Source organism: Armigeres subalbatus, chromosome 2 (genome assembly GCF_024139115.2).
Source record: "Armigeres subalbatus isolate Guangzhou_Male chromosome 2, GZ_Asu_2, whole genome shotgun sequence".
Taxonomy (NCBI): domain Eukaryota; kingdom Metazoa; phylum Arthropoda; class Insecta; order Diptera; family Culicidae; genus Armigeres; species Armigeres subalbatus.
In genome coordinates this window covers 97,546,476-97,573,674 of record NC_085140.1, presented here as the reverse complement: position 1 = coordinate 97,573,674, position 27,199 = coordinate 97,546,476, and the positions used below count along the sequence as shown (strand labels likewise).

Here is a 27,199-nt window from a genome sequence, read left to right as displayed (position 1 = left end):
TTATTGACAAATAGAAGAATGTTTATAAAGCCACCAGGAAACCAAAATTTCGATAGAAGGCTCTGTACTTCAAGCATATTTATATTTGATGTAGTACACAACGGACCAATAGGACCCGGATTTTTCTTGAAATGGTGCCTACATGTAGCATTGATCAAAATCATCGTCTTTGTGAATGTGAGGCTATTTTTTATGAAATATTGTATTTTAATGCTTCGGAACATCCATAAATTACGTAACATTCTTGGGAGTAACATTTATAGGAGTAATATTTTAATGATGACATCGTACATAATTATGCATGTTACTACACAACGCGACGATTGGGGATGGTTGAAAGATCACTACATTTTACGTAAACGTATTTTATGAATTTCCCCTATAGATTTTATGGGAATGAAAAGCTTCAAGGTAGCCCTGAACTGTCACTGTTGTTGCGACTCTATTGGCTCCATTGACGCTTCCTTACTAAAGCGACATACTGTCAGCTATGGCAACAGTCGCATTGCGTAGGATTGCGAAACGCACTTTTGAAGGATCCATTTTCAAGCCAGTGACGCAATCCAGATAGGCGTCCCACGTTTCGCAGGACGCTTGCTGGTTACATTAAGCTTCTAGAACGGCCCCTGAAATTGCTAAACTACAATTCCTTCCTTATTTCAGTCTGAAAGTTTTTTTTTATTTTATTGAAAATTCAAAAATATTTTTCTTTGAACCCTCCTTATGAACATCATTTGAAAAAACTTCTTATTTTAGACTTTCTCCTAGATTTGTTTCAGATACTCTTCCAGGAGTCCCTCTGAGAATTTCTCCAGGAAATCCATCGGAAAATCCATCGAGAATTTATGCAAAAAATCCTCCTGGGACTCAAACAAAGAACTCTATCGCGATTTTCTTCCTGAAATCCGGGGAAATTCTTAATGGATTTTTTTTTTGGAGAATCCATGGAGGAGATACTGGAAGAAAAATTGGGAGAGTTTCTAGAAGAATTTCCTGGGTTGTTGTTTTTAGATATTGCTGCGAATTCCAGGAAGTAATTTTTGGGAAATCCTGAACGGCTTTATAGGTGATTTTTTGTAGAAATTTTAGGCGAAGTACCCGCAGAAACCTTAAGAATTCTGGCAGGATTTTCCGGTAGAATTCCTAAAATAATTTCCAGAGGAATTACATGGGGAATTTTTAGAGGTACTCCGAAAGAGTTTTGACGAAATTTTAGGAAGAATATGTGGAGAAATAGGCAGATGAATTTGCAGACGAATTGTTCAAGAAATTCCCGAGAGAATTCGCGAAGAAAAAAATCCTGAACAATTTTTCGGGAGAGTTCTTGGTTATCGAGGGCTTCCCGTTGGATACTGAAGAAATTCAAAGAAAATTTCTGGAAAGACACCAAAGTAATTAATGAAGAAATCTTGGTGGAATTTCAGGAGTAACTTCAGAGAGAATTTCCGGAGGAGTTATTTGGGAATTTGAGAATGATTTTCTTGTGGAAATTCTGGGAAAGAAGACGTGAATATTTCTAAGGATATTCCTAAGTGAATTGCTGAAGGGGAATTTTTGGGCATATTTGAAAAAATTAACGGAGAAATACTTCTTCTTCTTCTTATTGGCATTACATCCCCACACTGGGACAGAGCCGCCTCGCAGCTTAGTGTTCATTAAGCACTTCCACAGTTATTAACTGCGAGGTTTCTAAGCCAAGTTACCATTTTTGCATTCGTATATCATGAGGCTAACACGATGATACTTTTATGCCCAGGGAAGTCGAGACAATTTCCAATCCGAAAATTGCCTAGACCGGCACCGGGAATCGAACCCAGCTACCCTCAGCATGGTCTTGCTTTGTAGCCGCGCGTCTTACCGCACGGCTAAGGAGAGCCCCTGGAGAAATACTTGGCTATAATTTAAGGAATTTTTGAAAGAATTCACGGAAATTAATTTGGAGAAGTTTGACTATCGCACTCCTATGAAACCTAGTAAAATTTTTGAAGAAACTTCCGGAGAAATTTCTGGAGGAACTTCCGGAGGAACTTCCGGAGGAACTTCCGAAGGAACTCCCGAAGGATCTTCTGGAGGAACTCCTGGAGGAACTTCTGGGGGAACTCCTGGAGAAACTTCTGGAGGAACTCCTAGAGCAGCGGTTCTCAACCTGGGGTACATGTACCCCTGGGGGTACTTTCGCTGGCCCTAGGGGGTAACTCGGACAAAAATGCATAATGGCGGACATATTACGAAAGATCAAACGAACAAAACGTCGAATGAACAAAATGATTTTTCTTCACTAAAACTCGGTTGCTTCGTTGCCAGAGGATTAGAAGCATCCTTTTACGCCTCTCGGAAGCCTTCTTCAAAGCAGCTCGAAGACTTCCTTTCAAGTGGCTCGGAAGCCTCCTCTCAAGAGGCTTGGAAGCCTCCTCTCAAGAGGCTTGGAAGCCTCCTCTCAAGAGGCTTGGAAGCTTTCTCTTAAGAGGCTTGGAAGCCTCCTCTCAAGAGGCTTGGAAGCCTCCTCTCAAGAGGCTTGGAAGCCTCCTCTCAAGAGGCTTGGAAGCCTCCTCTCAAGAGGCTTGGAAGCCTCCTCTCAAGAGGCTTGGAAGCCTCCTCTCAAGAGGCTTGGAAGCCTCCTCTCAAGAGGCTTGGAAGCCTCCTCTCAAGAGGCTTGGAAGCCTCCTCTCAAGAGGCTTGAAAGCCTCCTCTCAAGAGGCTTGGAAGCCTCCTCTCAAGAGGCTCGGAAGCCTCCTCTCAAGAGGCTCGAAAGCCTCCTCTCAAGAGGCTCGAAAGCCTCCTCTCAAGAGGCTCGAAAGCCTCCTCTCAAGAGGCTCGGAAGCCTCCTCTCAAGAGGCTCAGGCCTCCTCTCAAGAGGCTCAGAAACCTCCTCTCAAGAGGCTCAGGCCTCCTCTCAAGAGGCTCAGGCCTCCTCTCAAGGCTCAGGCCTCCTCTCAAGAGGCTCAGGCCTCCTCTCAAGAGGCTCAGGCCTCCTCTCAAGAGGCTCAGGAAGCCTCCTCTCAAGAGGCTCAGGCCTCCTCTCAAAAGGCTCAGGCCTCCTCTCAAGAGGCTCAGGCCTCCTCTCAAGAGGCTCAGGCCTCCTCTCAAGAGGCTCAGGCCTCCTCTCAAGAGGCTCAGCCTCCTCTCAAGAGGCTCAGAAGCCTCCTCTCAAGAGGCTCAGGAAGCCTCCTCTCAAGAGGCTCAGAGCCTCCTCTCAAGAGGCTCCAGGCCTCCTCTCAAGAGGCTCAAGCCTCCTCTCAAGAGGCTCAGAAGCCTCCTCTCAAGAGAGCTCAGAAGCCTCCTCTCAAGAGGCTCGGAAGCCTCCTCTCAAGAGGCTCGGAAGCCTCCTCTCAAGAGGCTCGGAAGCCTCCTCTCAAGAGGCTCGGAAGCCTCCTCTCAAGAGGCTCGGAATCCGCCTCTCGAGAGGCTCGGAAGCCTCCTCTCAAGAGGCTCGGAAGCCTTCTCTCAAGAGGCTTGGAAGCCTCCTCTCAAGAGGCTTGTAAGCCTCCTTTCAAGAGGCTTGGAAGCCTCCTTTCAAGAGGCTTGGATGCCTCCTCTTAAGAGGCTTGGAAGCCTCCTCTCAAGAGGCTTGGAAGCCTCCTCTCTAGAGGCTCGGAAGCCTCCTCTCAAGAGGCTCGGAAGCCTCCTCTCAAGAGGCTCGGAAGCCTCCTCTCAAAGGCTCAAGCCTCCTCTCAAGAGGCTCAGGCCTCCTCTCAAGAGGCTCAGAAGCCTCCTCTCAAGAGGCTCAAGCCTCCTCTCAAGAGGCTCAGAGCCTCCTCTCAGAGGCTCAGAAGCCTCCTCTCAAGAGGCTCAGGCCTCCTCTCAAGAGGCTCAGAGCCTCCTCTCAAGAGGCTCAGGCCTCCTCTCAAGAGGCTCAGAAGCCTCCTCTCAAGAGGCTCAGGCCTCCTCTCAAGAGGCTCAGGCCTCCTCTCAAGAGGCTCAGAAGCCTCCTCTCAAGAGGCTCAGGCCTCCTCTCAAGAGGCTCAGGCCTCCTCTCAAGAGGCTCAGCCTCCTCTCAAGAGGCTCAGGCCTCCTCTCAAGAGGCTCAGAAGCCTCCTCTCCAAGAGGCTCAGGCCTCCTCTCAAGAGGCTCAGGCCTCCTCTCAAGAGGCTCAGGCCTCCTCTCAAGAGGCTCAGAAGCCTCCTCTCAAGCAGCTCAGAAGCCTCCTCTCAAGAGGCTGAAGCCTCCTCTCAAGAGGCTCGGAAGCCTCCTCTCAAGAGGCTCGGAAGCCTCCTCTCAAGAGGCTCGGAAGCCTCCTCTCAAGAGGCTCGGAAGCCTCCTCCCAACAGGCTCGGAAGCCTCCTCTCAAGAGGCTCGGAAGCCTCCTTTCAAGAGGCCCCAAAGCCTCTTTCCAAGAGGCTTGAAAGGATCCTTTCAAGAGGCTCGGAAAGATCCTTTGAAGAGGCTCGGAAGCCTCCTTTCAAGAGGCTCGGAAGCCTCCTTTCAAGAAGCTCAAAAGCCTTTTCTAGAGACTCAAAAACCTCCTTTCAAGATGCTCGGAAGCCTTCTTTCAAGAGGTTCGGAAGCCTTCTTTCAAGAGGCATAAAAGTCTCCTTTCAAGAGGCTCTGAAGCCTTTTTTCAAGAGTATCGGAAGGCTCCCTTCGAGAGGCTCGGAAGCCTTTTTTCAAGAGGTTCGGAAGCCTCCTTTCAAGTGGTTAGGTTGCCTTCTTTCAAGAGACTTGTAAGCCTTCTTTCAAGAAGCTCGGCAGCCTCCTTTCAATAGGCTCGGAAGCCTCGCTTCAAGAAGCTCAGAATTCTTCTTTCAATAGGCTTGGAAGCATACTATTAAGAGGCTCAGAGGCGTTCTTTCAAGATGCAACGGAAGCTTCCTTTTAAGTGGCTTGAAAACCGCCTTCAAGAGGCTCGGAAGCCTCTCTACGAAATGCGCAGAAGGCTCTAATAAAGAGGCATGGAAGCCTACTCTAAAGGGAATCAAAAGCTTAAAGGAGCTTCCCTTCAAAAGGGCTAGGAATTATGTTTTCAAGAGGATTGGAAGCCTAGTTTCGGAAGGGGGTACCTCAAATCATGCAAAAGTTCGAAGGGGTACCTCTCAAGAAAAAGGTTGAGAACCTCTGTCCTAGTGGAACTTTCGGAGAAACTCCTAGAGGAATTCCTTGAGTAACTTCCTGGAGAAACTTACGGAAAAATTCCTGGAGGAGCTTACGGAGGGATTCCTGGAGGAGTAGGCGAAGGAACTCCTGGAGAAACTTACGGAGGAATACCTCGAGGAACTTGCGGTGGAATTCCTGAAGAAACATGGAGGAACTTCCTGGGTGAACTTCTGGTGGAATTCCTGGAGGAACTTACGGAGAAATTCCTGGATAAATTTCGGATAAATTCCGGAAAATTTCTAATGCACGAAATTAATTCACTCCGCCGCCAATCCACAGCAAAATGATCTATCACGCCCCCGCCGATAAAATTTCAATCGACGCACAGGTGTGGGAAGTCCTGTATGAAATTTTCGAACAAACTTTTAAAGTACCCCAGGAAGAGCCCTTGGGGGAAGCTGCTGTTCCAGGATGACATCCAGTAAGACGTCTTGGAGGAATCTTAGAAGGAACTACTGAATAAATCTCTAGTGGAATCCAGAGATGAATTTATGAATGAATAGACCATAACTATTTTATCAAATAAATAAGTAACTGAAAAAATAACAAAATGAATAAAATTTAAAAAAAATATTTGAATAGCTACAACCAAATAAACTTATACTCATTTTAGTAACGCTGTGAATTTTTTTCTCAATAAAAATTGTGTCATTTACAAATGCATAGATTGTGAAAACTGAATATGTAATCAGCTGTTTCATATGTTCCTTGAATTGCTCAAAATAATAGTATAATTTGGTTACGTAAAACTGCCAAACATTTATGACACGCTGCTTTTTTAAAGTTTTTCTTTACTAAATTCGTTATCACAATGGTGTTTAAATCAGATGTGAAACAATTACGTAGCATATGAAGGACCCCACGCATCTGCCATGATCAAAACATATTTGGTGTGCGCACTATCGAGGTAAAATGTACGTACAATCGAGGGTACGTACTATCGAGGTATGCCTGTATTTATTAATAGTTGTTCTTAGCTATGGCGACGCTTGGTTCACCCACCCTATATAGTTATATACGGACCTATTTTACATATTTTAAATTTATCACAGGCAGAAAAGTTACGGAATGAAATATGAATCACTTCTCTCTCTAAATCCCAAGTCCGACTTATGACAGCGATAATTAATTCTTTTTTCATTTTTTTTTTCGTTTTTTTACAGTATAGAATCAACTATATAACGTTTAGGAATTCTGATGCATACAAGCAAAATTACTCTGATATTATCAACATTATGGTCAACAAAGATCTCACAGAAACATATGGACTTAAAGCCTATACAGAAATCGAATATTGCGATCGAACTGGAGTGGACGATTTCCCCATTGGTAACTTCTCAAATGATTGACCGATTGAAGTGAAATATCTTACACCATTCCGATCAATTCCTTTCAAGACACTCTGGACATCGCATTCATGGTCATCATGGCGGTTCTGATCATTCTGGTGGTCCTATCGTCGTGCTACGACAGCCACTGCAAGGTTGGCTTCGGTCTCAATCACTACCGAGAGGATCTACCCACTCCAAGTTAGGTTGTTCCTGCAAAGGTTCCTCTTCCGGAACAATCCACACATTCATACCATCCTATCGAATTTCATCCGCAGGATCCAGTCTGCTGGCTTCGTTTTCGATGATACGGAATTGGTACCGGCTGACGTCCCGCTCCCGTGACCAAATCAATCGAGAGCTTCGGCCAATCCAATCGGTTCGGTACCACAGCTTTATCTTGACGCTGATCGGGCATGCGTGCCTGATGGTGCAACCCCGCACGGGATGGGTCCTGGAGCAGAAGTATCGGGAGCTGCAAACGATGATCATCGTGAATGGCTTCCAGATAATATCGACCTTCATTTTATTGGGTGGATTCGTATTCACCGTGATGTTCATCCAGAAGATCAACGAGTCGGGTAGGAAGCCCGGATTTTTTGAAATTATTTTGATCACCGTGAATCGATATATTCGGTAAGTGTTTCGTTGGAATTGATGAATCCTGTGTAGAACCTGAATAAATGATCGACTAAATTTCGTTAAGGTTAACTCCGGTGTATGCGCTAGTGCTTCTGTTCGAGGCTACGTGGTTCGTGCGGTGCTATGACGGTCCATTCTGGCGCAGAGCTGCGGAAACGGAACTCACGTTCTGTCGGCGAAACTGGTGGACCAATATGCTCTACATCAACAACTACTACACACAGGAAGAACCATGCTTGCAGCATTCCTGGTATCTGGCGTGCGATTTCCAGCTGTCGTTCATTGGGTTGCTTTTGGTCACCGCTGTACTGAGATTCCCGAAGATGAAGATGTTCCTGCTGACGTTGGTGACCAGTGTTGCGGCAGTGATTCCGGCCATCGTGGTCTACAAAAATGGCTTTGAAGGCGTGACTATCTTTTCACCTGAGTATGTCGATAGTATTTGATAAGAGATGGAATGTTTTTCTAATGTTTCTGTTTTCGTTTCTCTACAGAGCAAGACGATTTGTTTTTCAATACGACGATGGTTACATAAAAACCTATCTACCCACTCATATGTATCTCATCCACTATTTAATAGGAATTATCTTTGGATTGCTGTACTTCAAACTGAAACAGATCAATTACAAACCAAAACCAGTTGTGGTAAGCCCTAATTCATTACTGCATTACTTTCCCAAGCATTATATTTTACAAGAATAAGTTCCAGTCAAATATCAAGCTTAATGGTTTGCTTCATATGCAGAGAAGATTAGTAGTTTGCATTTTACTTGTGTTCTATTGCGAATGACGAAGAATCAAGCAGAATCTGTTTACGAACAGAGGGCTGAAGCTGATATTCATTCGAAACAAATAGGTAGGGTAAGACGGTATAATGCGTCCCACCTGGCCAAAACGCCCCCCTTTGATATCTGAAAACTATAACTTACTAAGAGTAAAAATTAGTTGCTACCTTGAAATATTTGTAAAACCATTATATTATGTGAATGTGGAAGTATTTTTGTATTACATAATGAAAATAATAGCAAAATGCAAAAAGATACAGTTCTGATGTAACCTTCAATGTTTGTTTGGTCAACATTCTAGAGCGACGCTCGCTTACTTCCGCAGAACTTGCACTGGAACACTCAGCTGGGCAATAAAATTGTTGAATTGTTGTTGAAATCCATTTTTTCAAGACTTTTCAAAAAAGCTTTATTACGTGTTCTCTGTAATATTTTTATATGACTACTCACAGGCAATGCATTTGCGACTTGTTGAATTACCAAATAACACAAAGTTGGCATAAATTGCGCTGAAAAGTAAAAAGTTATCATAGGTATTGCCTTATTCTGTTTTGTGTTTTCTTGTAAAAGAATTTATTCACTACTAGAATCATTAACGAACGAGTGCTCTTCCTAATAGTGGTGTGCACCACCGCGTCATTTTCTCATTGACGCGCCGCATTCAAAAGCTGTCATGTCGTTGATCTGTAATTACTCACACCGTACAATGGCTAGATCGTGTTTAACAGCCTATTCAGCTTACGAGCATGTTTGACGTGATAACTGATAATAAGACATGAAAAGAAAATAAGATGAGTGAACTTTTGCATCAACATACTTTTTATCATGTCAGAAATGTAATATGAATATGAATGGGCAATAAGCATGTAATACATAGGGCCTTTATAATGTGATGTAGAAAATGTATTTCAGGCAATTTATCAGCAAGTTAATGCACTTCATCGCAGATACTCGGCTCAATGATCAACCCCGCTAAAAGTGAAAAAAAACATGTTTTTTACGCATTACAACATACAAAATTTTTGGCTGCATAAAAGCTGTAGCAAAAGTTCTCCTGAACAAGTTTGTCTAAGACAAAAATGAGGACATTTGGATGGAAAAAAGGGACAAGAGAAACAAAAAAAACGAATATTATTTTGTTAAAATTTGGCCAACTATTGAAAAAAGGTTTAATAAATCCAGACAAATATAACATCTTGTTCTTGTTTTATTGACATTGCTCCTCTAACTTGAACATTTTTCAGACTAAGGACTGTATCAAACATAAGTTATCCACTTTCAAAGTGTTACTACACAAAAGCTCATGAAGGTATTGATTTGTTTTATCCTGCATTCGATGTATTCATATGTTAAGTTTAAAATCAGAAATTTTTTGTTTGTTGAAAAGTGGTTGTTTCCGATGTAGGTAAAAATTCATGGTCAAGTATCAGGTATCAGAACGTCGGCTCCAGCGGCACGTTCACCTCAATTTGGGAGATTTGTGCCATCGCCTTCACAGCCTTTTTCATCACACACCTGACGGAAAAGGAAGTGAACAAAAAGGAAAGGAATGTGGATGGGAGAACAAAGGGAATGTTTGTAAAAGGGCCCTTGAAGAGGGCATACAACGCATAAGCGTACAAGAGCTTATAACTCCTTACCACAACGGGTTATGAACAACAAAATACTCAGGTTTCTGAAGTCAATTTCACTAAGTAAGTGTTTACCAAATATTTGGAAGCGCAAATGTGCATAGACTGGGCAGTTACATATTAGATGATAAGAAGTTCCATAATCGGATTCACAACTATCACAAACAGATGATTCAACGCGTTGAATATTTGCCATGTGATAGTTCAGTCGGCAGTGACCTGTCAAGGCCTTGACTAAGACACTGCAATTCTGTTTAGACAGATTAGCTAAATAGCTTGCTACTACCGGAGATGGCTCCCGGATGTACAATTTTGTTTGATGACATGAATCCAGACTATTCCAATGCCATTTGTGCTGAGTGACAGCCCAAGAGTTGATCAAAGGCTTCACCCAACACTTGGATATTGGAATAGCTGGCTCAGGACCAATAAAGTCATGCGATGCTCCAGTGCGAGCTAACTCATCAGCGAATTCGTTTCCAGCTATGGAAGAATAACCAGGTACCCATATAAGGTGTAAAGTATTAACTGAATTCAGTTCCTCAATTTGAGTTCGACATGCGATTACTAACTTCGACCTTGAGTTGGCCGAGGCGAGAGCTTTAATAGCTGCTTGACTATCTGAACAGAAGTATATTACTTTGCCCATAACGTGTTGCTGCAGTGCGGATTGCTCACCACACATGATGGCAAATATTTCCGCTTGAAAGACAGTGCAGCGTCTACCAAGTGAGTGGGACTGTTCCAATCTCAGCTCACGAGAATAGACGCCTGCACCTGCTCTACCTTCGGGGAGGGAGCCGTCAGTGTAACAAACAATGCTGTCCGACATACTTCTCTCCAAATAGCCAGATGTCCACTCATCCCGCGAGGGGAATTGTGTTGAAAATGTCCTATAAGGAAAACTATTAACGTGTGTGAGATCACTTGGAGCAAGGAAAATTTTGTCCCAATTAACCATAAGCGGTAACAACGAAGTGTGTGTAGAACTGCGGTTTACAGGATTCTCTTCCATAAAACCGAGTACCCATAGTCGGTAAGTACAAGAAAATGCTTCTTGTTTGAGATGTATGTGTTGTGGGGCCACGTCGAAGAGAACTTCGAGAGCAGCCGTGGGAGTTGAAGAGAACGCACCAGTCATTGCCATTAGGCACATCCTTTAAAGATGGCCTAATTTAGACTGAATTGTCCTCACTTTCCCCTTTTGCCACCACACAAGACATCCATAAGCCAAAATTGGTCGTACAACTGTTATGTAAATCCATTTGATATATTTGGGTTTAAGACCCCAAGTTTTACCAAAGCCATACACGCCTTTTTGATTCTGAACTCAATGTTAGGAGTCCAGGAAAGCTTTGAATCCAAAATTAGACCCACATACTTTACTTGATCAGTTACATTGATTTCAGAACCAAAAAGATGTAATGGACGAATACCAGTACGATTACGTTTTTCCGTGAAAAGAACAATAGATGTTTTATTCGGATTGACCGAAAGGCCATATTGGCGACACCAACTTTCAACTACCAGAAGAGCATTTTGCATCAGGTCGAATAAAGTAGTAATGCACAAACCCACTATCAATGTTAGATAGTCGTCTGCAAATCCATAGGTAGGAAAACCGCCATTATTGAGTAACCTTAATATCATATCTGCAACGAGATTCCACAAAAGTGGAGATAATACTCCCCCTTGTGGGCATCCGCAGACACTTAATTTCCTAATCGCTGCTTGACGTAATGTCGAGTATAGATGTCGGTTTTTAAGCATCTGGTGAATCCATTTGGTAATAATATTAGGTAGCCCATGACAACGTGCGGCTTCCAATATTGCATCGAAAGACACGTTGTCGAAAGCACCTTCAATATCTAATAAAGCACCCAAGCACGATTGCTTTTGAGCGAATGCTTTCTCGATATCGTACACAACCTTGTGTAGAAGAGTCACGGTGGACTTTCCAGATTGGCAAGCATGTTGATTAACATGAAGAGGCATGTTTGCCAAACAGTCATCACGAATGTGATGATCGATAATACGTTCTAAGCATTTCAGAAGAAATGAGGTCAGATTGATGGGTCTAAAACTCTTTGCTTCTTCATACGAAGCACGTCCTCCCTTTGGGACTTTACAGTGACATCCCGTCAGGATATGGGAATATACCCAGTAGCAAAACTGCATACTAAAAGCTTTTTCAAAACATGTTTGATATGCTCAAAACCTCTCTGAAGTAGAACGGAATAAATCCCATCCTCTCCTGGAGATTTGTAGGGAGCAAAACTGTTAAGTGCCCATTGAATCGATTCAGTAGTTATGATTCTACGTGCTTGAGCCCAAGACCCATAGCTACATGAAAAGACATCAGGATCATCCGAAGATGTTATATCGACACATCCAGGGAAGTGCGTATCAAATAAGTGCTCTAACGATTCTTCATTAGAAGAAGTGTAGTCGCCATTTGGCTTGCGAATTTCGCCAACTTGGAAATCCATGGATTTCGCAAAAATTTTATTCAATCGACTGGCTTCACTCAAATTGGAAACATTTGCACAAAGATTTTTCCAGCCGGATCGTTCAGCAGATCGTAGAGCCTTCTTGTAAGCTTTGCGAGCCAACTTGAAAGAATCCGTCCCTGCTGAATGGCGTCTGTTCCAACTCCTTCTGCACTGCTTCCTTAGCTTAGCCAAATCGGAATTCCACCATGGGGTTCCTCTTGAGGTTTTTACAGAACGTAAAGGGTAAGCTTCTTCGAAAGCTTCCACGATGTGCAACGTTGTAGTATCAACTGCATCATTCAAGTCTGTAGGAGTTTCTATAGAAGGTAGATATCCATGAAATTTGGCAACTCTGTATAAAGATCCCAGTTTGTTGAACGAGGATTTCTAAAACGCAAGGTCTGCGCAGTAACATTCAAATGATCAAAGTAGATGTAGCGATTATCAGATATCGATTCCTCATCTGACACATGCCAATTCGTCAGCTCGTGACTGATTCTATTGGAGCAAAGGGTTATGTCTAACACCTCTGCTCTATTGAATACCATAAAGATTGGGCGATTGCCTATGTTAAGTAAACTAAGTTCGGTACTACTTAAGTATTCCATCAAGCTGAGGCCTCTCAGATTGATATCCGAGCTACCCCAGATGATGTGATGAGCATTAGCATCACTGCCGACAATTAGCGGAAGGCCTTTTGAAGTGCAATATATGACAACTCGTTTGAAAGCTTTCTGAAATCGACTAGTCATGTCCGCACAAGTCCATAGAGCCCACACGTATGATTTGCAACTCACTTATATCTTAACAGATATTCTATATTCCCCAAAATGTTTTGGAGTTTGGATCAATGGATCAATCTACAAGGTCAACTGCGCTTGAAAGCTATCTGAAATCAACCAGTATTTTCATACAAGTCCGTAGAACCCACGCGTATGATGTGCAGCTCAGATTTACCCACACCATGTGTTCTAGGGTTTCCAAACTATTCTAAAGTTTGAATAAATTGTCTACCAGAATAACCAGATCCTAACGGAGGAATTAAGAAGTATTTTCAGGGTTCATTTGTAGGAATTTTCTGCAGAATTCCAGAAAAAATCCGGAAGAAACTTCTGGAGGAATTCCAGGAGAAAGTTTAGAAATAATTCCAGAAGAAACTTTTGGAGGAATTCTATAACGAACTTCCGGAGCAATTCCTCGAGAAACTTTCGGAGGAACTCCCGGAGGAACTTCCAGAGGAATTACTGGAGGAACTTCCGGAGGCATTCCTGGAAGAACTTCCTTAGGAATTCCAGGATGAACTTCTTGAGGAATTCCTGGAGTAACTTCCAAAAGAATTCCAGGAGGAACTTCTTGAAGAATTCCTGGAGTAACTTCCGAAGGAATTCCTGAAGAAATTTACGGACGACTTCCTGGAGGAACTTTCGGAAATATTCTTGGAGGAAATAACGGTGGACTTGCTGGAGGAACTTCCGGAGGACTTCCTGGAAGAACTTCCTGATGAATTCCTTGAGAAGTTTCTGGACGACTTCCTGGAGGAACTTCCGGAGCACTTCTTGGAGTAAATTCCGGAGGAATTCCTGGAAGAATTAACGGAGGAATTTCTGGAGGAGTTAACGGAGGAAATGCTGGAGAAACTTCCGGAGAATTTTTCTGGAGGAACTTCCAAAGAATTTCTGGAGGACTTTCCGCAGATATTTCTGGGGAGGAGCTTCCGGAGGAATTCCTGGAGTTACTCAGTTTTCGGAGTGGCTTTCAGTCGTGCATAAATGCGTTGACAATTTTATTTCATCGAAGTGAACTATATTTTGTCCAATGAGACCAGAAACAATTTTCACTTATCAAAAGTGACAAAACTCAATTTAACAAAATCAAAAATTAACAAATTGACTGCCATCGAGCCGTTAATAAGATCCCATCCGCGAAACGAAACGTCGGCTATGAAATAAAATTGTCAACGCCATTATTCACGACTGAAAGCCAATCCGAAAATTGGACTACAAAATTTACAGTCAAAATTAATCTACCTCATGGAGTAACTTCCTGAAGAATTCCTGGAGGAACTTCTGGAGGAATTCTTGAAGGAACTTCCGGAGGAATTCCTGGAGGACTTTCCAGAGGTATTCCTGGAGGAACTTTCGGATGAATTCCTAGAGGAACTTCTGGAGGTATTCGTGGAGGAACTCCCGGAGAAATTCGTGAAGGAACTTGTGACCAATTGATCCAAACTTCAGAACAGTTGAATAACCTAGAACATTTGGTTCGGGTATTACAGAGTTTCAAATCATATACGTTTGCTTCCAGGATTTGTACGGATATGATTGGATGCTGTCAGATTTGCATAGAGCACAGTTGACCTGGTAGACTAATTGATTTATTTATTACAGGCATACCATTTATTTAGGAGTAGTGGAATGCTTATAAAACCGCTTGAACACCAACATTTCGATAGAAGGCTATGTACTCTAATCATATTTATATTGGATATAGTACACAATGGACCAACATGACCCAGATTTTTCTTGAAATGGTGCCTACATGTAGCATTGACCAAAAACATCATCTTTGTAAATGTGAGGCTGTTGTTTTTACGAAATATTGTATCCAAGGATGTTATCAATCATTTAGTAATTTGCGTTGGATCATTTAGAAGTTTGTCAATAACTCATTCTAGAAGCTGAATTTCAAAATGTGTTGCATGGTGGACTTCTAGTGCGAAGGTTTTTCTGCAACTCTGCCTAATGGTTCGTTGTTAGTAGAGTAGAAAGACAACAAGGAAACTGATTTCGAAGAAATAAAAAAAGGATAACTTTCTAAGTTATTTTAATTTCTCGTCTATAGAATCGTTTATGCCTTTCTCGTGCACCAATATGTAACGAAAGGGCTATAAACTCCAAAAAAGATTTTTTGATAGGAGGACCGACTTTCATCTACCGATGAGGTGGTGGCTGTCGATAAAGTCTTTAAATCATTGGATGGCGATCTACTCGCAAACTGCAACTAGCGTGGAGCTGATCTCTGACCAAATAGTGCGACATGGGAAAATATTTTTGGCAACATGGCCACTAGATCCCCTTCTATTCAACACATTCTAGGCTTGGCTAAACATAGAGATACTGTTTCTGAAAATATGGGAAATGTTCTTCAGGAAACTAAGGAAATGCTCCAAGAACCCCCCCTTGAAATTCCTACTAAATTTGCTTTCGTATTTCAGTCTGAAATTATTTCAGAACATTATTTCAAATTTGTTTGGACTTTCAAAAATATTTTCCTCTGATAATTCCTAAGGAAATTCATTAGAAAAACCTTTTTATTTTAAAATATCTTCTAGATTTGTTTCAGATATGCTTCTAGAATTTTTTGGATGAGTTTTCTGCAGAATATTTATAATTTCTGTGGGAATTCCGAAACTTAGTTCCGGATAATTCTTGAAAAACTTTACGGGGGAAATTTTAAAGGGATTTCTGAAGGAGATGTTGAAGTAATTTCCGGGGAAATTCTTGGCGGAATTTTTGGGAGCATACATGGAGGAAAAACTGGAAGAGTTTCTAGAAGAAATCATGGTATTGCTATTGTTAAGTTATTGTTAAGTTAGAGGCAAAGCAACACCATGCTAAGGGTGGCTGGGAGCGATTCCTGGTGCCGGTCTAGGCAATTCCGGTAAATTTGTAATACAGGGTGTCTGCAAATTATCCGAACAGATTTTGACAGTTTGCTTCTACAGAGCAAAAACAAACAATAATTGATTGAATCAGTAGCTCTGTGGGCATAACAACTCAGCAGGCTATAACAGATGTAGATTCTGAGAATACTGGGAGTCATCTCATGTACAAAAACGACTTTAGCCTTCGTGAATGCTTTTTTCAAGGTTTTTTGAACAAAAAGAAGTGGTCTTCCAACTCACCAGATTTAAATTGAAAAGCAAAACACCGAATATATCACCTGGTTTATCCAGCATTGTTCTACATATATTCATGTTTGAAATATTCTAATAAAAAAAAATCATTATGTTACTGCAAAGATGGGCACCGAAGGTAGTTGCAAAGTGGATTGATCCGCAGATAAAATGACGCATTCATACACCAAAACATTTGAAATATATTTGAATCTCGTGATTCATTCGTGGATCAAATCTGCAGAAAATATGACAGAGCGAAATAACACATTTAAACTTTTGAAACTCAACTATCATAAAAACAAAATTTGGCATCGCTGCTGGGAAAATAAATGTCTCAGATTCATATTCAAAATGCCATTTGCCTGGTATATGCGTAAATAGCAAGCATGAGTTAACCGCCAGAAATTTGTATGGCGAAAGACATCTAACGCGGGCTTTCTCAAAATTAGGAACTTTTCATGAAAAACTATTTGGTACCGGTTATGAAGGATGCTGTCCGCTACTACGCCTACCATTTTTCGATTAAGGTGCTTAATTTTGACAAATCGAACCTTAGATGCCTTTCGCCATACTGATTTCAGAGTTAAGTTAACTCCTCGTGTTCCGCTGTAAGCACGCTCAAAGCAGCCGATTCATTTACTTTCACTGGTAAGGGGGAACAGTGCATAAGGCACTTATGGGGCAAAATGGCCCAAAGCATAAAGTTATTCATATAATCGTTTATAGTACATTTCTGAGAGATGATTATCAATATAATTGAATATTAGACATTCATTATCAAGATGTAGCCAAAAGGGCATCATACTGCTCATCCATTTCACTTTGCATTTTCTTGAACTGTTCGCATAATTCGGAAAGTTTACACAAGCGATCCTGAAATTCGCCGGCAGAAGGCATTTTTTTTTCTCTACGGCACACGCGTGACTCTTCTCCCATTTCATGCGCTCTAAAAGCACATCGTGACGTTTAAGAATCATTTCCATTACTGTTTCGCGAACTATCCGGTCCAAATGTACGCGAGGGAGAAGGTGGAACGAATTAAAATTACACATTTTTATGTCTGCTTGTCCTGTCTTTTTTTTCTAGAATGACTTTTTCTCGTTATAGTGCACCAAAAATTTCCATGGGAAAACTGTCAAACCGTACACATACGTATATATTCTGCTCAGCTCTTGAGAGTAATACACCTTACTACTGCCCCACGCAAGCTTCATGTTTGTAAATATGATGATTCATGTTGATCAGTTTATTTAGTTTTTCTATATTAAGTAATGTTTGAGGTTTTGTCTTTCAGTCTTTTGGGACAACCCCGTTGTTTTCATTCGACGTTTCGGACACATGTATTGTGCCTTTTTTCAAGGAGCTAATTATGTTCCGTTTTGTTTTCACATTAACCCTCAGCATAGAACCTATTTGCCACCTCAATGAATCGCCCGCTTTGAGCGTGCTTACAGCGGCACACTAGGAATTAACTTTCTGAAATCAGTATGGCGAAAGGCATCTAAGGCTCGATTTCTCAAAATTAAGCAGCTTCATCGATAAAATATTTGGTAGGCGTAGTAGCGGACACCATTCTTCATAACCGGTACCAAATAGTTTTTCATGAAAAGTTCCTCATTTTGAGAAAACCCGCGTTAGATGTCTTTCGCCATACAAATTTCTGGGGGTTAACTCTTGCTGGCTATATGCGCATATACGATAGCGCCTGGATGTGGAAGCGGCAGGTAGAAAATCAGCCACTGCCAATAATTCATTAGTCTTGTGTCATGTCTTGTGTGAGGTAGGGCGGAAATTTTAATCGACCCGGCTCGCAGAAACTTTTGTTGCATTTGCCTATTTCGCGCCACATTTACAAATAGGAAAGTGTCGTATCCCAAGAAGTCCCTACCTCACACAAGACATGGCAAACGAATTGAGATGACAAATAGGTCCTATGCTGAGGGCAGAAATGCATTCTGAACACGAGAACGCGTGTTCGTGTTCAAAACGTTCTGAACACTGCACACTATTAAAGAGCACTGACCTCATAGCAACTTGTATCCTAGGAAAACGAAATCGAGCGACGGCATGCTACACATCTAACGGATAGAAATCAAGCATGCTCATATGTTTTTGCATAGTTTCAAATCTAGGGAACCTTCGTTACCATGATCGTTTTTGCTTGCGTACCAACCCAGTGCACACTGAACTGTGTTCAGAGTTCAAAACTAAGCAAGGCATGCTCTTGGCTCATGTTCTGTTAACTCATTGAAAAAGCCACAATACATGTGTCCGAAACGTCGGATGAAAGCATAACAGCACGTTTTAGATCCCAACAAACTGAAAGCCAAAACCTCGTACGTCGCCATCTTAGTCGAATCAATTAAGACATATTATGTAATGGTTGACAAAAGAATGATATTATCATTGTTTCATTGTTTCATCATTGTTTCATTGTAGGATTGAAACAACAATAATGTTCAATTGAATAAAGCAGTTAATCAGTGTTGAAACAACAACTTTGAAGATTGGAACAACAATGCCCACGTTGTTTTATGCAACAATCGAAATAGTTGTTTAAATCTTAAAAGATTCTTCTGCATGTGGTCTTCGAGAAATGAACGAAAACGGTTAGCTGCTTGCAGAGTTCCGTATCTATAATGACATAGGGCAGCAGCTCTCAACCTGGGGTACATGTACTCCTGGGGGTACCTTTGCTGGCCCTAGGGGGTACCTCGCACAAAAAAGCGTAATGGCGGATGTATAACTAATTCATTAAATACTTTTTGATATTTATTTTTAATTTTAAAACTTGGCATTGTACATAATATGCATGGCGATCAGTAAACCAAAGACATTTGAATCCTGCCAGCACAGTGTATGAAGGGCTGTGGGACAAAAGATCAAAAAGACAAAACGTCAAATGATCAAATTTAAAAAATCATCGATGTAATGCACCTAATCGAGACAAAAAGTAACATAAGATTTTGAAAATATGCTTCTGAACTAAAATCTACAATCTAAAAGTTTGGAAGCTTCCATTTGAGAGGCATGAAGGCTTTTGTCGGTAAAGCTCAATACCTTCGTTGCAAGAGGCCTCCTTCTAATGTCTCGGAAGCATAATTTCGAAAGACTTCGAATCCTCCTTCCAATAGGCTCGGAAGCCTACTTCTAAGTATCTCGAAAGCCTCCTTCCAAGCTGCTGGTAATCCTTGCCAAGTAACATTTTTATTTTTATAACGCTCTTAAAAACCATTACTTACTCTACAAGATTCCTATAAAGCCCGCATAAACCTCAAATGTTACTGGGGTTGTTTCGAAAAGCCTCCTTCCCAAAGGCTCGGAAACCTTCTTTCAAGAGGCTCCAGAGCCTCCTTTCAAGAGACTCGGAAGCCTCCTTTCAAGAGGCTCGGAAGCCTTCTTCCAAGAGGTTCGGCAGCCTCCTTTCAAGAGGCTAGGAAGCCTGCGTTCAAGAGGCTCGAAGGCTTATTCGAAAACACTCTCCCGAAAGGCTTTGAAAAAAACTTTTTCTCCAAACTTTGGAGATTTTAAATTATTTTCCTTTCGTCACCTTGTTTACAGGCTGAGAACGCGTTGCCAAATTGACAATTTGAACTGGAATAATCTTATATTACATATATATCCCATAAAACACAATGCAGTCAATAAATTTCGTTTGTTCGCTTATTTTCCGCTAGCGCAATAATAGTAAAGTCTTCCAAATAAATGTTTTTCATCCAAACTCGTCATGTACACCAAAATTTGCTACTATTCCAAAGTATTGAAAACTGGGAAATAATTTACCCACGTACATGCTCCGCTCTTGTGTTAGTTGTTAGACAGACTGATGTATTTTACTGAATAGAAGTACAACCAAACCTTTTTTATGCGAATTAAATGGGATTGTACTGTGAAATTTTTTGAACTAGAACAAAAAGCAAACTTGGTTAGACTTTAGAAATTTACGGACATGATAGGTAATATGCAAGAAGTCGCAAATAGTTCGTCCAGTTATTCAAGAATTTTCTGGAGTAAAATGCTTGGGTACTACACTCGTGAACAAAGATCGGTAGTGCTGATTTAAATATGGTACCCGCTTCTTGTGGTACAGAGAAAATATATTGTAGACAGTATAAGTTCTAGTCTTCCTAGGAATCCATGGAAAAAGGCCTTTCGATCTTGGAGTAAGGCATATGATCTTGGTCATTCAAGAAATTCCTGAAGTATGGCCTTCCGATCTACACGCGTAACCAAAAATCAATTCACTCGATTGAAAAATGGTACATGCTCTCTGTAGTAAAAAGAATGGAATGCGTTCACAACATATGCTCTTGGTTATCCAAGAAATTCCTGGAGTAAGGCTTTTCGATCTACACGCGTAACCAAAGATCAATTTACTCAATTGAAAAATGATGCATGCTCTCTGTGGTACAAAGAATGAAATGCGTTCACAACATATGCACTTGGTTATCCAAGAAATTCCTGGAGTAAGGCTTTCCGATCTACACGCGTAACCGAAGATCAATTTACTCAATTGAAAAATGGTACATGCTCTCTGTAGTACAAATAATGGCATGCGTTCACAACATATGATCTTGGTTATCCAAGAAATTCCTGGAGTAAGGCCTTCCGATCTACAAGCGTAAACAAAGATCAATTTACTTTACAATTACACTACAATGGGCGTATTACAAATTCAAAACAGGCCTGTAGATCATTAGTTACGCGTGTAGATCTGAAGGCCCTTATTTCAGGGGTTTCTTGGATAACCACGAACATCTTATTTATGCATATTCTATCATATGTACAACAATGGACATATTAAATATTCAAAACAGGCCTGTAGATCATTGGTTACGCGTGTAGATCTGGAGGCCTTAACTTCAGGGGTTTCTTGGATAACCGCGAACATCTTCTCTACGCATATTCTATCATATGTGCTACAATGGGCATATTACATATTCAAAACAGGCCTGCAGATCATTGGTTGCAGATGTAGATCAGAAGGCCCTAATTTCAGGGGTTTCGTGCATAACCGTGAATATTTGTCATATGCATATTCGATCATATGTACCACAATGCACATATTACAAATCCAAACCAGCCCTTTGATTATTTGTTTCGCGTGTAGATCTTTAGGCCTTCACTTCAGGGGTTTCTTGGATAACCGCGAACATCTTTCTTACACATATTCGATCATATGTACCACAATGGGCATATTACATATTCAAAACAGGCCTGTAGATAAGTTGTTACGCGTGTAGATCTGCAGGCCTTTACTTCAGAGATTTCTTGGATAACCAAGAACATCCCAGACAACCACACATCGCATAAGAATGTACGATTAAAATCGTTTACCGATCCAAATTTCATCAAAATCGCATTGTGGTGCGAAGCAGTTTATTTATAAACTTTCCCGCACAGTAGGCTATTTTGCGAGTTTATTCCAGCTTCATATGTTGACATCGCATATCCCTGCAAACAAACTCAAATGAAATCGGATTATCTGTCAAACAGAGTTTGTTATCACAAACTACATCGCAATGTATAACGAACAAACTCGCATGAAAATCGTGCATATCGCATACACTGCCGTGCAACGTCGGATAAGAAATACACATATATCGCCTCCACTTTTGTACGCAAAAAGCGTTTTCGCGACTGGTAAGCGATGAAATTTGTGTGCATAGGCATCGCATAACAGAAAAACAATTCTATTATCCATGCATTCTGGTTGTCTGGGATAGTCCATTCACATATTCTATTCTGTTTTTCACAATGGATACAAAACATATTCAGAACAGGCCAATATTAAATAAATTTGTGTTATTTTGTTTAACACGGTACATATGCACCGCATAAAAAACTAGTTTGGTGTACTTGTTGAAATCGCACACCAATACCAACAGATTCATTTGACAGCAATCCACCGAATATTGGTTTGGACGAATGAAAACTATCATGGACGTGAACAGATTTTCGTAAGACAAAATTAAAAAAAATGAAAGTAGGAACTCTAAAATACATGTCACATATAAATTAATTAGAGTCAGTAGTTGGGTTAGCGTTAAAATTGGATTTGAAAACTATGCAGTACATACTACGACGGGACCCGAACCCCCACAATTGTTATGTACCAAAACCAACCTGTTTTGTACATTTTGGGAGCCCCACAACCCAGCAAACACAAGATCGTATATCATAGCGAATAAGTGTATAAAGTGGAGGCCATATAGGTACATTTTGCATGCAGTCAAATGGAGGCATCCCGAGCAAAGGCAGATAACTGAAATGATATCAAACTGATAACACGATTTGTTATCCTTATTATCATTTTGATATTTAGTTATCAATCATGTGATTAACTGATAACTGAATAATAACAAATTTTATTATCAATACAAATTTTCTTCTAAATTTCGCGTCGTTCAGAAATCGGGCTAAGCATTCTACCCTTGCCAACATACTACTTCTGTTAAATGTACCCGGCCTATGCTATGAATATTGTGACAAGAACTGTTTCCAAACACTGAACTGAAATTTTTGTCTAAGCAGAGAGTGATTTTCCCCGTTACCCTCGATATCTATTGATTTGTTTATTACTCTGTCAACAAAGGAATTTACACAAGAGTTGAAATTTTCTTATTTGTTTTATGCTATGCTTATTAACTTTACTTCCATTTCAGGTGGCGATGAATAATGAAATATGTATCTGAGAACCAATTAAGCGTTGTAGTTTATTAAGTACTTAAAATGGCCTTGTACATCCCGGAACATATGATCCAAGGGCATGTGCTCATTCATGAACGGTGAATAATCTTGACTAACCGCCAAGCTAACCGCAACATAATTCATCTTGGGATCCATAGTGCTTATATATATGGAGAAGCGGAAATTTTAACTGGAAATGTCGGATAATCAAGAAATTGCAACGATCTGGTATGATGTAGAGAAAACAATCATGCTCGCACTTTAGTCGATCTATCAATGGGCTCAACTATTGACAGTTTAAACCTAGGTTTGGACGCAAAAGACAAACCAGAGCTAGATCATCTGCAGCCAAACCTTCAATAGTCGATGTTGAAAGGACGGTCGACGCATGGGAATATTGAGATGTGAAATAGAAAATCTTTTGGAAGGTGTTTTGTCACAGTAATCCAAAAAATATGTTTTAACTAGTCGACCCGGCAAACCTGGCAGACATTGTAGGTTAAAATGCACGTTGTGGACTCGGTACCCATACGAAATTTTTATACGAATCCTAATTTTAGTTTTCCACAATTTACTCAACCTTACTCGTGATTTTCGTATGAGCAAATATCATATAAACCCGCCGGAAACGATAAAAACATATCTGCAGAAAGAATTAAGTCATAGAACATCGACTGAACTGATAGGTTTGACTTTATATAAATAAAAACTACTTGAGGTTGATTTGACTAGCGAGAGGATTCACTCATGGCCGGATTGAGGAAGAGGGGGAATGGCCCCGGGCCCTCACATAACCGTATGTACCAAAATCAACCTTTTCCGTACATTTAGGGGCTCCCGAAAACTGTCGACCCCGACCCTGGATTTGCTAAATGGCAAATTTTTTCACGGATTAATTCTTGCTGGTATCAGCAGTGTTGCTGTTTATATATGCATATGAAAACATGAAACGTTTCACTGCGAATTACAAGGTTGTGGTTTAGTTAGAATAAAAGTAGAACCGAAATCGATCTACAGCATGGTGCTGCTAGTAACCTAATGATTGACAATTAGAGAGAAAAACTAACCTAAGCCTATTATTTGGCCTATTATGTATAAGCCTATTATACTGGAAAAAATCAATAAAAGTACGATAAACCGTATTTATTCTAACTGATTGCTGGTTCGCTATTTTGAATTAAATTCGGTTATCGTTTTTGTTATATTGAATGGTAATTAAACCAAAATGATAACAATTCTAGCTATCAATATAACTGGATAATAAAGTTTATTCTGCTCTCAACTTTGTACAGCTAAACTGTTATTTACATCAAATGGTCATGGCATCATGATTTGATTATAAATAGTTTTCAGTAAATGCAAGATTGTAGAAAGCGTATTGCTCTTCTCTTCTGCTCCTCAAGAAAGCGTAATTGGGTGAGTGCCTAGAGACGACGCCGTGCAATCACTCGATTCGAGTTCGAATCCCAGTGAATGGCAACATTTTTTTCAATGCGTAACGAAGTCGGCAAAGAAGATTCAATAATTTTGGTCGATAAAACAGTGATGGCTGATAACTAAATAATAACTAAATTAGTTATTTGAGTAAATAACATGTATAACAAAATGTGTTATCAATTTGGTATCAGTGATAACTTAATTTGTTTTCATGTAGTTATTTCAGGAACAAAATTCTGGTATCATTTGTGTTTTGTTGGCTGTTAAGTCAGCCAAAATGATAACAGGTTCAGTTATCAATATGTCCGATAACCGGATAACAGAATTTGTTATCAATTAGTTATTTATTTTTGCTCGGGATGCGCCTATATAGCCTCCACCATGTATACTTATTCGCTAGCATATGCGACTTTGTGTTGGCTGGGAAGCTGTCGGCCCCGGGGCCCCCTTCCGGCTACATCCGGGCCTGATTGCCCCGATGCTATTCTGCCGTAATCGTCAAATTACAACATACTTGTTCTCCATTTTTCTGTTAAAGAGCTCGATGAGTTAACACCATTTTTGGAAATTGGCGTATACATTACTTTGTCAGATTATGGCAGTATTACGCATTGCTCGGATTCACCAGCGGAAAGTCGTTCTTTGAAGAACTTGGAACTCGAGTAGCGTATATATTTATCGAAACCTAGATCGAAACTAGCGACAGCAATCTGGGTGAGCTGCGCACTCACCAAAAAAGGTGGATTATATTGATACGAACTGGCAGAAGAATAAGGAGCGTAGAGAAGCAAAGTGCGCGATGGAGCGGACCATATCTGAGAATACGAGTCTTGTCAAACGGCCGATATAAGTGAAAAACGTGGCTGGTCAGTTACTCACCGTCCCAAATGATCAGCTGGTTCGTTGTATTGGACGCTGGACGTTGGTTCGAGTACTTCGAGCAAATTCTGTAATTTTCGACCTCTCGGTATGAGCCGCCGAGTGTGAGATGCATTACCCGCGTCAACTCAGAAGCCCCATTACTGCAGGAGATAGCCATCCGAGACATGAACTCCAACAAGGCTCCTGAAGTCGATCGCTTAGTACTTTTACAAGGATTGTATTTTTCCAGTATGAATTATATGACCAAGAAAACAAAATTTTCATTTAATATTTAACTCAAGACACCATGTCCTCATATCACTCTTATCTTTCTCCCCTCAGCTGTACCGAGCCATTTGGTATTTACTCTACCTTATCGGCATTGCCCAGTGCTTCGTAGGCGTAATTTTCTACAGGAACGACTTTCCCAAACCCTCGCTCTGGATGTCGATATACGCCGCTGTCTCTCGGATAGTTTGGGCGCTCATCATCGGGTTCGGTATGATGGGTTTCGTCTACCGAATCAGCAAAGCCTTCGTCCGGTTTACCAACATCCGGATCTTCGAAGTCTTCGGGCGACTGACGTACGGTGCTTACGTGGGACATTTCTTCATCATTAAAATCATGTTCTACAACGTGCGCGAGCCGTCCGATATGAGCGTTTTCGAAATTGTGAGTATCGTTTGATCATCATTGGTATTCAAATTTGGTTTTAACTAATGCTTTCCTATTTCCACAGACGACAAAAATTCACGCGACCATATACCTCTCGTATATGCTGTCGCTGTTTTTGACCTTGCTGGTCGAACTGCCCGTGTCGGCAATCCAGAAGCAGCTGCTGGGCAGTTTAATGAAGCCCAAACGGAAGGACCAGAACGGAAGAGAGCACATTTCCAACGGCGTAAAGAAGGATTCACTGAACGGCGGATTTACTAGCAATGGATTCAAGGGAACATTTCGGGGAAACATCAACTAGATATTAAGCTGGAAAGACTTCTTCAGATTCATCAGATCATTTTTATATTTATAAACATTATTCAAAATTGATGAGAGTGTTTTCGTTGTTGTGTGTGAAATTGCCATTACTCTATCATGTTCTGCTCAAGTTTCACAAGAAAAGCATCGAAATTGCTATAAAATAAATCCCAATTGATTTTCTAGTGACAACAAAGTTACATACGACAAAGAACAAAACCTAGAGGAAAACTAAGGATGACGGAAATGGTAATTAGAAAAAAAAATATCCTTGCTAATTGAATTGGTCTCTGGTTTCTTTATCAAGACAAAAAAGCATTTAAAAATAATCATGGTTTGCGAATCAACCGACTGGTGTCGCGTGAAAGTACTGTGAACTAAGGCTTTCCTGTTCACCACGGCGCGAAAGGAAATGAATTTCCATTTTCTAGAAAAAATATCCTTCAATACTTTGGTTGAAACAAGTTCATGGTTGCAATCGACCCAACTTTGTAATCACATTGGCAATTGCTTACCATTCGACAACAGAAACCATGTACAACAATAAAAATTGCTATTTCAGTCGGGGAAAACCTGCTCTACACACTTTTCCCAAGATATTTTCGCAAACCGGCTTTTCCCAGGCTGTTTTCTCGCAGTAAAATATTTCGACAGGTCACGCTAGAAGCCGCTAGAATCGACAAATGCCATTGCGGAGGCATTTTCTCCACCGATCTATTTACATAGAAACAGCATTGGCCTTTTCCCCATTTAACAATGGAACTCACCTGGTAACACATCGATGCTTCATCTCCATGACCGGCTCTGGCAACCATAAAAGTAGTAGCAGCAGCAGCAGCAATCGTTGAAACCGATGTCGGTGCCGGCTTAGGCATTTTTCCTTCTTGGCCTTTGGGTGTTCTCGACTTCGTCAACGGTAATAAATCCGAAATTAATTCAACCTGTCGTTACTTTTATGCGGATCTAATTATTCTCCATCGCAACTGGCTACAATTTCTCGTTATCGGTTGTTTGACATCATCCACCAAACTTCACTTCACTTCATATTTTCATAAAGCATTTTTCCTTTAACGTTGGGCAGCATTTTGATCCAAATTCCGTATTTTGTTATGTCGGAATACCATCGGCCTAATATTGATGTCCGTAATCAGTCATTAGCATTTGTCAAAAAAAATTACGATGTCATAAATTTGATTGAGCTGATGGTATTTAGACCTGGTGAGAATGCTTGAATAATGAAATATTGAAATATCAAGTCTATCGCGGGTGCAAAACCTGAAAAGAAAAGAAATTATGGATATTAAAAGAATTTAAATCTAATTTACATAAAGAATCATCAGTCATTAACAGAACTTTCTTAAATAACTTT

The 27,199-nt window shown here is 40.8% G+C and overlaps 1 protein-coding gene across 1 annotated transcript in view; it reads left to right on the top strand.

Annotated features, from left to right (window-relative positions):
* Positions 1–25,927, top strand: part of LOC134210270 (nose resistant to fluoxetine protein 6-like) — a 69,494-nt gene extending 43,567 nt beyond the window's left edge. Inside the window, exons 3-9 of the mRNA XM_062686317.1 lie at positions 6,255–6,420; positions 6,489–6,620; positions 6,698–7,055; positions 7,126–7,488; positions 7,556–7,706; positions 25,198–25,527; positions 25,595–25,927. Coding sequence (XP_062542301.1) covers positions 6,255–6,420; positions 6,489–6,620; positions 6,698–7,055; positions 7,126–7,488; positions 7,556–7,706; positions 25,198–25,527; positions 25,595–25,831 — 1,737 coding nt within the window. The 3' untranslated portion in view covers positions 25,832–25,927. The remainder of the gene's footprint in view (positions 1–6,254; positions 6,421–6,488; positions 6,621–6,697; positions 7,056–7,125; positions 7,489–7,555; positions 7,707–25,197; positions 25,528–25,594) is intronic.
* Positions 25,928–27,199: the final 1,272 nt, after the last annotated feature.